Below are 12,579 nucleotides of genomic sequence, written 5' to 3'. Positions count from 1 at the left end.
CATCGCCTACTCCCACACATTTTGTTTTTATAATGAATATATACAAAATAAAATACTATTTCTTTAAGAGCAAATACAGCCCAGAGAACGAGCTGCCTTGATGGAGGTTTGTGCTCTTGGAGTGCTTCTTGTTTATTTATGTAATAGTCTCTGGCTCTATCTCGCCTCCTTCATATTGCCAATGCAAGCATAGTGGCCAGTATTTCCCAAATGTAACTATTTGCAGTTTCTTCTTTTCACTGCCCCGCTGAACAATTTACGAGCTTCATTGATTTAACTTAAATTACTGCACCTCAAAAAAGGAGACATTTTCACACCACCTGCATTTCGGTGTTTATTTGCTCCAACTCACACATGATCCGCTCGATGCAGTTGTCGCAGCGGCATCGGGTCACCCGCTAATGTTCTGGAGATATATTTAGATGTTAAATCATGTTAGGTTAAGTTCTTAGCAGGTCAGTTTTTTTTTTTTAAATCAAAAATTTTCTCTGCTAGGTGTTCCATTCATAAGGGTCCCCACAAAGATAGGCATGCAAATATATGTGTATGTACTTGTTAGTATTCGTGTTGTGAGGGGATACATGAATGTCATATTAAAGTTTCAATACACATGCACCCATAAGAAATTAATTTTTAGTGTGAAGTCATGTGTGAGCTTAGATGTACTGTAAGTTTGGATTTAGATGGAGTAAAGGGAACTGATGTAATCATCAAAATAAGACTGTGTGCTCTTGTGGGCACATGACAAGTACGGCAGGTGAAAGTGGTCATAAAGTTGCCCGCTTCTATATTTTCGCTGATGTATTTTTCAGTTTCTTTCAGCCTCATTTCTAACATGACTCCTGTGTGCACTCTGTCTCCGCTCACTGCGAGACACACACACACACACACACACACACACACACACACACACACACACACACACACACACACACACACACACACACACACACACACACACATTCTGTTCAGGGAGTGCATATTAAGCTAGTTGTCAAGGCGACTGTCTCCCAGTTGCCAGGTGTGATTTATATCGCCATGGTGACCCTTGCCTGTTCTCTATTAGAATGTCTCCCTGGTGATGAGAAGGCGCTATACACAGCAGCAGTATCCCAGTTATTGCTGTCTGTTTTCCAGTTCCAGGTGTGACTGGTGTAGTTATGGGTGGCGGCTCTTTCTCAGTCTCTCTGTCTATTTGCACCTTTGTCCCAACAATTGGAAGCTTTTTCTGGTCTTTTCATGCTGCACAGTAGGTGATGTTCCTGAATCGGAGCGTGGAGAAAGCACAAGAAGTGCACTTTTATAAATGCACTGGGTTTTTTTTTCTGTATTTGTATTGTTTTTAAATAAGCCAGCAAAGCTATTATATGCTGTAAAGTGCTTCAATCACTTTTATCTTATTCCCCCCTCTCAGCCTTATGGAGCCCTGTAGAACAAAGACAGTAATGTTTATCATTAAGTCCTTTACATTTCCTCCCTCACAAGACTATTGCAGGGCTGTTTCCTTTTACAGAAGTAATTATTTCTGCATGTGTTTGCCAGGCTCTAAAAAATGCATTTAAAATTTTACAACCACTCCTGCACTGGCACAACAAAACAAAACAGTTGCTCCGTACACAGCTGGAAAGGGCGCAGCTATAAAACGGTGAATACATTTTACTGAGTGACGCTGCATATGCACTCTTTGGATGCATTAAAGAGAACTAAAAACCAGAGTCAAGATGACTCACTTGGATTAAAATTGCACACTTGGTTCACAGGCACAAAAAAGCTTCAGTATTTGCTCCCATGTTGTGAACAAAAAAGTGGAGCTTTCAAACTGTTGAGTAAGTTCAGCCTGTTCTCATTTCCACTACAGCAAATACTGATGCACTGTAGAAGTCTCTGGCACCTCAGAGTGTCCTCTGAGTTTGATTATATGACACGCCAACTGATGCTTTTTACATATGGGTGCATGTTAAGCAGCTTTAGAAGCATGCCTTCTCTGCTTTCATGCTGTTTACTACAAATTCTGACTCTACCTCCAACATGTGAAAATCCCAGCCGATTCATCGGCTTTTGAAATATTCAAACCAGCCTTGCCACATTCAGTCCACTTAAATCACCTTTGTTGTCCATTTTAAAGCTCGCTTTGAACTTCAGCAGGTCGTCTTGACCATTTTGACATTCCTTAAGGAATGCCATGTGATTGGCTGATTAATTAACAAGCTGAACAGCTGAACAGCAGTGCCAAATAAAGTGGGAAGTGGGTTAATATGTAAACATAGCATACTGATTTGGGCAAACATTTCTCACATGAAACAGAATAATAATACGTAATGGGCTGTGACTGAATCTAGTTTACTTGTAATGATAAATAACATTAGCATAATAACTGACTGTAATTTATAAGGAAGCCATTAATCTGCCAGTAGAACAGCTGCCATTTCCTTGTTTCCATTCGTCTGCCACTCGATCTAGTCTTCTCTCTTTTTGTGTTGCGGTAATTGAAAGTTAAAAGATTCAAAATTCAAGATTCAAAGTGTTTATTGTCATGTGTCACAAGAGAAAAGGCATTTCTTTGTGCAATGGAATTTTTTCTTTGCTGACCACCCACAGATTAATATATAAATAAATAGCTGAAGACAGAAAAGGAGACAAAATATGGAGATTTGAAACAGATGTGTGCAAAAGAGCAATAGCTTAATATGTAAGATGACCAGACGGTCAAAAAAATATTATTACTGTTCAAAATGTGTCAGTGAGTCTGATGGCAGTGAGGAAGAAGGAGTTAGTGAGTCTGGATGTTCTGGATTTCACACTTCTAAACCTTCATCTCGAGGGCAGAAGTGTGAACAGTCCGTGTTGGGGTGTGAGGGGTCTTTGAGGATGGAGGCAGCTCTCCTCTGGACTCTGCGATGGTAGATGCTCTGCAGAGAGGGCAGCGGGGTCCTAGTGATCTTCTCCGCGGTTGTTATCACTCTCTGCAGGGGTTTGCGGTCCATAGCAGTAGTGCTGCCGTACCATGCAGTGATGCGGCTGGTCAGGGTGCTCTCCACAATGTAGCTGTAGAACCTGCTGAGGATCTTGGCCGGCATACCAAATTTCCTCAGCCTCCTCAGGAAATACAGCCGCTGCTGAGCCTTCTTGACCAGCTGTGTGGTGTTCAGTGACCAGGTGAGGTCCTCAGAGATGTAGACGCCCAGGTACCTACAGCTGCTCACCCTCTCCACTTCAAGGCCCTGGATAGACAGCGGTGGGTGAGGCCTCCTCAGAGTTAAAAGTTAACTTTGTAGCTATTTATAAAAAGGAAAAAAAAAAGCTCTGTGCAATAACCTGGATTTTAAAGTAGTAATAAAAAAGACCTTCGGTTAAACAAAAGTTACAAACAAGATATTGTGTGTTGTTAAGTTGTCTGGTTACTCTTTAAGAAACAATTTTATCCACTTAATTTTAGTAAATGTGACCAGATTCTGTAGTTTTTGGCTTCTAAAACTAACTGCAAAATTATGAAGGAGTGAAAATGAAACTAATCAGGGAGTGAAAACAAGGTGTGAAACACAAAGCTCCAGAGAAGGAAAAATCACGCTCTGACAAATTTGTGATTTATTAATATTCTTAAATGCAAATTCAACACCCTAATGATGCAAATTCTGTTTTCTTTACTTTCCTTCCAAACGTTTTTCCAAGCACACAGCAGTTTTGGCATTAATTTCATCTGCTGTGTTCTGAGAAAAAGAATCAAACCTAAGCGAGGCACAAAAGAGTGGTGTGGGTGTAGCGGAGAAGATGATGTGACTTTGACAGCCATTGTGTTCTTGTTGTTAAAGCTGTTATTCTTCATGATTAGACCAGCCAACTAACGGACAATCATCTTATTGAATCGATTTCCCCCCAAAACGGCGTCTTTTTATTCTCATCTCATCAAAAACAGACAAAAAATTCCAAACAATGATGTTGATAATATTTTCTCAGGCTTTGTTTGTAGTAGTGCACATATTGAATCATCACAAACATCACAGACCAAATTAGTTTGTTTGTAAAAGTTTGTTCTCTTTAACAAAAAGACACACACACACACTGTGAGTCAAAATGAGTAAAGTCATTCTCATACATCCTTTGGTATCCATGACTACAGGGTGCCACTTTGGCATTTATGAATTCTTCATTAGCTCATCAGTGCACAAATGTGCATGTGTATGTGTGTGTGCATATGCACGCGGCACACACTCACACGTGCGCGCACGCACGCATGGACACACCTGTCGCTGTATTTGAGAACAGCTGCTGAGGTGTGGATATCCCCTGATCTGTCAAGATGCCTCAGCTGATAGTGTGAGAACGAGCGAAAGGGCGAGAGAGACATAGCAAATGGAGGGGGCTGGGGGTGGGAGGGGGGCATGAGGACGGTTGCTGAAGAGGTGTTAGGCAGGGAAAGAAGAAGTGAAACAAGGGGCGAACAGAAGGAGGGGACGAGACAAAGAGAAGAAGAAGAAGAGGCAGTGAAGGCTGATCAAAAGAGCAACTGTAGAGGGAGACTAATAGGGGAGCCGTCTGATGGTGAAGGTGAAAAATGTGAAACCAAAGAAAGCAGAAGAAGAAGAAGCGAAAAAGAAAAGGTCAAGCATTTTAGTGCATAATTCCCCAGTTGCAGTGGGTTAAATCAGGGTTAATTCTTCGATTAGCTTCGAATTGTAGTTGTTGATCTGGTTCACCCTGCTGAAAACTACACTGTGAATGCTGCAGTAGATCCTCTTTTGGTGAGGGTTTTTAGGAAGATGCTCTGTAAGCGATGGTGAAATTCAATGCATTTGTTACTTCTAGGCTTCGTTTTTGTATTTCTATGCTATACAGTTATCTTTAAAGCTCCCCGAAAAGCCTCCTGGTGATCGAAAATGCAGCGGCAGGAGAGCTAACAGGGAACAAGAGTAGGAGATCACATTTCTCCTGGATTATCTTCTCTTCATTGCCTCCCTGTTAAAGCCAGAATTAAATTACAGGGTTAGAATATAATACTATGTTTGCATCAAAGCTCAAGCGTGCTTAACATGACATTACACTGAGATATGGTTAAAGATGAGCCAGGTTCACAGCCCTCTGGTATTTACTGTAGCCCTCTGCTTGCAGGCCTTTGATTTGTCAGGGTTGATCAGGTTAAATAGGAGCTGCGTTTTTGTCAGACAGTTAGGGCTGAATGTGAAGCAGTAGTCTGACATTTTGGCAAATATGCTCATTGTTGTTAGGGTAAGATGTAAAGAGCCTAACAATGGGCAAGTTCTGCAAATTACCTGTGTCTAGTTGTCCTATAAATACAATGCATCAATGACCTTTCACTTAAATAGCGTAAGTACTTTAAGTAATGCATCAGTATTAGTAGTGTAACTAATGTATTGGTATTTCCAGTACTGTGCTAAAGTCTCAAGCCACCCCTCGTTTCCTTGTATTTTCCCTCCAAGGAGCCAAACATTCTTGTAATTTTTTAAAGTGGTCTTGAGCAATAGTTCTCCAGGTTTTCTGAAGGTCTTTCAAAGGTTGCCTTTGGACACTGGATGCTTTTTCACCCAAGGGGTGAAGTTCTGTCCAAACATAACAGGCAACAAATGAATAATCAGCAGGCTTAAAAACCATTGAGATGAACTCACATCCTTAAGAAACAGGAAATAATCCAGCAGTGACCTGACACAGGACCTGAGAGATGCATCTGGGGCTTCAGTTGATCCATCTACTGTTCACTGAAGCCTCATCAGAAATGGTCTCAGTGAAAGGTTTAGTATCAAGAAGCCGTTTTTAAAGAAAGGAACAGGAGAAAAGGTTGAGGTATGCCAAATCATGCAATAACACTATCAGTCATGGATTGGCCTCCCCAGAGCTCAGACCTCAACATTATTGAAGCAGTGTGGGATCATCTTGATACAGAACAAAACAAAAGGCAGCAAAAAACCAAAGAGCTTTGAATGTCCTTTAACAAGCCTGGAGAAATATTTTAAGACTACTTAAAGAAGAGACTTTGTCTATGAAAGTTCAGGCAGTGGCTCTAGCAAATTTACATGGAAAATATATATTTCCATGTATATTTTCAGGTGATTCAATAAATCCCTGTATCTATTTCCCATTTCTCTAGAAAAATATTTTTAAAAAGAGAGTGACTTTTGCACAGTACTGTATGTTTCCCTCTTAAGAAAATATAAATACAAGAGCCTACTCTATATGAAGCTACAAACCGCTAAGCTAAGCTAACTGGCAGTAGTTTCAGAGTAGGATCAGTCCACTGATCACAGCAGTGTTTATTCGGCCTCTGGCTCCTCATGTTTGAGTATCCTTGTGAGAGATGCTGATCCCTAAATTGCACCTGATGCTGAGATCGGTGCCTTTACTGGCAATAGTGTATCAGTACATCAGTTACATGCTAAAAATGCCCTGTAAATGCAGTCCAACCCACTAATGTAAACCAACATGTGACTGCCAGTATGAAGAGACCCACTTGAAATGTCAGACGTGCTCCCGAATGAATATTTGCAGGACCTGTGGATATTCTTTCCCCTTAGTGTAGTCACAATGGGGAGGGATCACTTCATAGCATGTGGATACTGTAATAGGATACAACTGATCCTTTAAGGGCGTATGTGAGTAGGCCAGCCGGGAGGGGAGCAGAAAGAAAATAGCTCACTAATTTGTAAAACTTAGACGTAAGCTCTAGAAGCAGAAGAAGAAAACAAAATCCCAAGTCACTTTCCGTGCGCACCGTTTGCTATATAATCAGTATCTGGAGCTTGTTTATTTAAAGTAAATGGTGCATTCAGACACGAGAAGATTACAGCTGCCAATAAACAAAGGGACTCGTCTTCCTTTGAAACCTATTTAAAAGCGAATTAAAACTGAGAAAGCTTCATCAGTGTTTGGAGGAGAGAAGAGAGCGCACTGGAAGGAGCGGGAAAGGCCAATCAGTCTGCTTCATTGTCTTTTCAAACCACTAGCCGAGTCTCAATTAAACTCTGTTATTGAAGGCCCTCAAAATAACCGCAATCAGTTACCTTTGTCTGAAAGTCTCTAATTCAATGTGAATTTTAAATATTGCTGCTACAAATGAACTGTAATTTAAAAAATTGCTGTTCTACTGCAGGAGAGGGTTTTTTCCCCTTAACAAAAAGGTTCCTTTTCATCTGCCCCCTCCCCACCCCCCTTTTTTTTATCTGGCCTCAGTACTTTTCAGTCTTTGCGGGGGGGGGGGGATAACGAGCATCTTTTTCACCAACAATGCTCTCTCTTCCCAGTGCTCTCTGCTCTTTTCTTTCATCTGCTTCACCTCTCGTCCCCTCCCCGGGTAATTAATCCTCCACGCTGCCGACGCGCAATTTTCCACCCATCCCATTTCTTCTCTGGTCGTTTGTTTCACCACTGATCTTTTTCATCTTCTGCTCCCTCCCCACAACTTCTTCCACTGTCCTATATTTACAGCTCTTCTCATTACACTAAGATTATTGGGTTTTTACTTCTCATCGGGCGGTGATTTAAATTCAGGTCAGCTTGATTGAGGAGGTGGGAAAAAGGTGGACATCAAACATCCATACCTGGGATAGATCAGAATTTATTGCTGCTAATTATCTCCGGGAATGTTATAAACTGTGGAAATGCATAGCCAAAACTGCTTCCACTGTCTAGTCCTGAAATAGGAATATGATAGGGGGGAGCAGGCGTTCCCTAGATGGAGGCAGACAAAAAGCAGTTTTGTTATTTCTGGTGAGCAACCTTCGCCGAACACCGACTTGCATACACTTTTTGCTATTTGTGATGCAGGAAAAGCAGCTGAAGAAAAGCCCTATAACCTTTTGTATATTGAGCATCTCTCTTGCTGCGGCCTCACGCGCACAACTTCAGCATGCTGACAAATCCAGAGCTTTGGCAGGCCTGCTGAACCTGCGTTTGTTATCTTCCCCACCTGAAGGTCTGGGTGATACCAAACTGTTGCCTTTGCTTTTATTTTATTTGACCGACTCGAGGTTTGCAGCATCCAACTGCGACAGTCTGAGTACATTATGTCGTGATCTAATCAGTTTTTTGGACAGCAGGAGGGGGGGGGCATGATGGATCACTCTCAAAGCGTAACAGAATTTATTGCTCAGCAGGAGTTCATTTTACGAGCTGGCTATAGATGAGCCATCTGCGCTCCTTTCCCTTCTCTCCAACAGGTGTGGTCGATGGATGGCTACTATAAGGGCAGACGTGTGCTAGAGTACAGGACCATGGGGGACTTCACAAAAGGCCAAAACTTCGTGCAGCATCTCTTACCCCACCCCTGGGCGGGAACCGGCCACGTGGTCTACAACGGGTCTCTCTATTACAACAAGCACCAGAGCAACATCCTGGTACGAGACTGGGTCACGATCAGTAACAGCTGATGCTGATGATTGACGGTCGAGTAAAATGAGATGCTGTACGTGTATGTACGTGCATATGCGTGTGTGTGTGTCTTTCTAGGTTCAGTACCATTTCCGCTCTCGCAGTGTGTTACTCCAGCGTAGCCTAAGCGGTGCAGGATACAACAACACCTTCCCCTACAGCTGGGGAGGATCCTCTGACATCGACCTCATGGCAGATGAGACAGGACTCTGGGCTGTCTACACCTCCATCCCAAACGCTGGAAACATTATGGTCTGTCTCTGTTTTCTCTAACTTTCCTTCACAGAGACACATGAGACACATTGCCACACAGCAAATTTTGACTGATTTAAGTGTTATGACTAGCACACTGAAACAGAGAGAAGAAGCTGCTGTGCTGTACATCAAATTCATGTGACAGCCAGGATCTTATGTATGGTACTGGATCTTAAGAAAACACCAGCAAATAGAAACATCCAGCAAAAGCACACGATATGCAGTGGAATTTGAATAAAGCAAATACAAATACAATGAAAACAAACGACAGAGATGGACAAAAAAGCCACACGCTCACAAAAAACACCCTTCACAAGACACAACAGTTGTGTTTTGGGGAGACAGTTAGTAATTAGCTGTGCCCTAAATCATATCCTCGCCATCATCTACTTTATAATGCACCAATGAACATTGTGCTGTTTTCAGTGAAGACAGAAACTAGTGATTGAGTGTTTTCTGAATCAGTTGAAATGTAGGGTCATTCTCTCATCCACCTCCATCAGATAGAAGACCGGTTTATGGCTCCTTGGCTTCTCTTTTCAAGCCCACAGTTTGCATCCATCTTTTATGCAGACGGTCTGTGATACTGTGAGGCCCTTTAGAAAACAAAAAATAAAAGTCCTCTCTCATGTACAATCTACGACAAACACGCTGCTTTCAACAAATTTCACCATTTCTGCAGCTACAGATTTACCTCAGCTTATTCACAACCGTGTGAGACGGCATCATTGCCAACCCTGTCCTCTCTGCCTCCAGGTGAGTCGCCTCGACCCTCATTCGCTTGAAGTCCTCCACAGCTGGGACACGGGGTTTCCTAAGCGGAGTGCTGGGGAGGCTTTCATGATTTGCGGCACCCTGTACGTCACCAACTCCCATCTGGCCGGAGCAAAGGTCCACTTTGCCTACCACACCAACACCTCCACGTACGAATACACCGACATCCCCTTCCACAACCAGTACTCCCACATCAGCATGATGGACTACAACCCCAGAGAGAGAGCACTGTACACCTGGAACAACGGTCACCAGGTCCTCTATAATGTCACACTGTTTCACGTTATCAGGAGCGATGGATAGATTTACACCTAAAAGATATAAATAAAAATGAAAATGAAAAAAACAAAGTAGAGATGAAGGAGAAAGGTTTTTAAAGGACACTTCAAAACTTGCAAAAATACACACGCATGCACACACACACGCACACAACAGCGACTGACATCTCAACAAGGTAATAAGTACTGTCTGTGTTTGAATTTGAATGACTTCTAGATGATGTGAGCTCACTGAGCTAATAACTAGACACAGTACATGGTTGTCAAACACCAGTCTAAAGGTCACAGACAAGAGTGTTCATCACCGCGACGATGGGCTTAACTGCCTCTGCAGCAGGGACGCTGATAGAAAAGAAGGAAGTCAGACATTTTGAGCTCATCCATATTCTGTTACGTTTCATTCCACTCGTATATCAAGAAGTGACTTTGGAAGTAGAGGTCGCATTGTTGGAAAAAAAAAATTATATATATATACACACAGCTCATGAACTGAATTTCACCTCGCTTCAAACCTCGAGCTATGACGATGGCCCTGACTGAGATATTCCGGGTTTGTGATGTGATCGTGGACGTGTTCAGTCAGCATGGTTGTTCATTCAATAAAGTTTACTGTCAAACTTTGCCAAGACTTCTTTGTCCTGATCTCTACACAACATAGTATACACAAATACACCAAAACAAAAAAGGCTTTGTGCTTTCTCTCCTTCTACCTTTCTCCACTTGGGCATCTGGTTGGATGGAGCCTCGTGAATTTAGAGGATTAAAAAACACAAACAGGGAACCAAAGATGTCCTCATGGGATGGCAGGTGTAAGCAGTATATTCAAATAGCCACAGATGCTCTTCAGTGCACATCTTCCAGAACAAAGCAGCATCCAATCATGTGACAGTCTGCTAAATTTTTCCTTCTTAACGTTAGCTTTTCAGGATCTGCTTGCTATGTTGTGTGAGGTACTTTTTAACATGGCTTTGGAAGAGCTCAATACAGAGTGAAAAATAAAGAGTGTAATGGATACTAAAGGGCAGTGACGATCGCACAGTGTCTGGAATGCCATTCCTATAACCAGTGCACTGATTGCAATTAGCTCCTCAAGTAGAGCTGGGCGATAGAACGATAACGATATGTATCGCGATATAACTTTTACTCGATAGAGAAATTAAGCTATCGCGATAGACCTCGCCGCTCTTGTCCTCTTAAAAAAAAAAAAAAAAAAAAGGTCAGCCAATCCAAATTAAGTAGCGCAGAGCCGAACCAATCACAGCCGCAGCGTCACGTCGCGTGACTTGTTACGTACAGCACAAGTGCCAAGCCGCACGTGTGTTTGTTTGGGAAGCAGCCAGCGGGTAATGGAGGAAATGAGTGTGCCGACTAGAAAAATCAACCGAGCGTGACCGAAGAGAAAACAGACGATGGTTCCAATGCCGGAGAGATTGTCGAACGGAAGAGCCAAAGAAGTTCCGTAGTGTGAAGGTATTTCGGCTATTTCAAGTCTGACAAAAAACAGAGTAGCGTGCACTGTAAATTGTGCCGAAAGCAAGTCTGGAAATACAATAAACTGGTGCATGCGTCACACTGTGCGCCACGTTATTGTTTCGGTGAAATGAATTTCTACAATACTGTTAATTCTACTCTCTGCAGTGTTTAAATGCTTACATATACACACAGTTACTGTCCGTCCACACATACGACTCTGTTCTGCTTCTATGCCCCAGCTTTGTTTACTTTTTCCCACCGAGGCTTCTAGACTTCTGATTGGCCAACATTTCTGCACGGTTAGGAATCTAGCGCCACCTGCTGCTTTGGCATGTTCATAGCAGCGTTTTCCTTCATTTCTGCCTTTATGTGTGGACGGGATTATTTTTTAAAACGAAAACGGAAAATCTCCGTTTTCAAAAATACCCGTGTACGTGTGGACGTAGCCTCAGTCTCTGACTGGAAGCGCTAATTCGTCATTCGGCTTTTGTCAGACTAAAGTAACTGTTAAAACTGTTTGAAAAGCTCAGCTATACAACAAGGAGAGATTGAGAATTTCCTTTTAGTTCTCAGTTTATTTGATATTGACAAAAGTTAGTCAGTTTTGTCTGTTCTTCTGTAAAACAAACTAAGATTTATTTTTAGAATTAATATTTTGTTTCTAAGTGGAATTGACAATTTAGTCTGTTTCATTTGTTCTATTTTGAAATTTAAACGCTTTAGCGGCTGCCTTTTGTGTAGTTTGCAATATTTGCCTTTATTTATCTGAAAAAGTCTCATGTTCCTTAAGTACATCTACCCTGTTGAACTTATTATGGGAAATAAATATTTAAATAAAAACAAGCTGCTGATTATTTCACATTTTACTTGTGAGCAACGGCACATTTAAATCTTACAAATATAGTTATTTGGCTTATATCGTGACAGATATCGTTATCGCCTGAAATGAAAAAAACATATCGTGATATGAAAAAATCTCATATCGCCCAGCTCTATCCTCAGGCATGCAGCAGTGTGGTTGGGCAGCTGGCTTCCATGAGTCAGTAGACCATCTCCCACATGTTGCTGTGACAGAAAATACAAATGCTGCTTACAAAAACACCTGAAAAAGCCATAACTCCACATATAAACAACTGGTTCCTCCAATCTTAATAACAATATATGGAAAATGCCTCTTATGTTTATGTGCTAGCATTCCCAATGAGGGTCAAAAAATTGAATTTTTCTGCAAGAAAAAACCCCAAATGAGCATTTCTAAGGGAAAATTATGTGATCGACATGTTAGTAATGATTTCCACCATGTACCAAAGGAAACTTGGTAAATTGTGGTTAGTGTAAACTGTGTCTCCATTTTTCCTTCTCAGTTTCTACACTTACTAGAGTGATTATGTGTTGGACACACATATTTCTTAATTTGGGCAAA

The 12,579-nt window shown here is 41.8% G+C and overlaps 1 protein-coding gene across 2 annotated transcripts in view; it reads left to right on the top strand.

Moving 5' to 3' along the window:
• Positions 1 to 10,918, top strand: part of LOC113024489 (noelin-2-like) — a 39,511-nt gene extending 28,593 nt beyond the window's left edge. For both annotated transcript variants that reach the window (XM_026171627.2, XM_026171626.2), the window contains exons 6-8: positions 8,166 to 8,342; positions 8,455 to 8,628; positions 9,388 to 10,918. In XM_026171627.2, the coding sequence (XP_026027412.1) occupies positions 8,166 to 8,342; positions 8,455 to 8,628; positions 9,388 to 9,708 (672 nt within the window). In that variant the 3' untranslated portion in view covers positions 9,709 to 10,918. The remainder of the gene's footprint in view (positions 1 to 8,165; positions 8,343 to 8,454; positions 8,629 to 9,387) is intronic.
• Positions 10,919 to 12,579: the final 1,661 nt, after the last annotated feature.

Source organism: Astatotilapia calliptera, chromosome 6 (assembly GCF_964374335.1).
Source record: "Astatotilapia calliptera chromosome 6, fAstCal68.1, whole genome shotgun sequence".
Classification (NCBI taxonomy): Eukaryota; Metazoa; Chordata; class Actinopteri; order Cichliformes; family Cichlidae; genus Astatotilapia; species Astatotilapia calliptera.
Note: the sequence above shows the minus strand (reverse complement) of the source record. Positions and strands in the feature narration are given on the sequence as shown.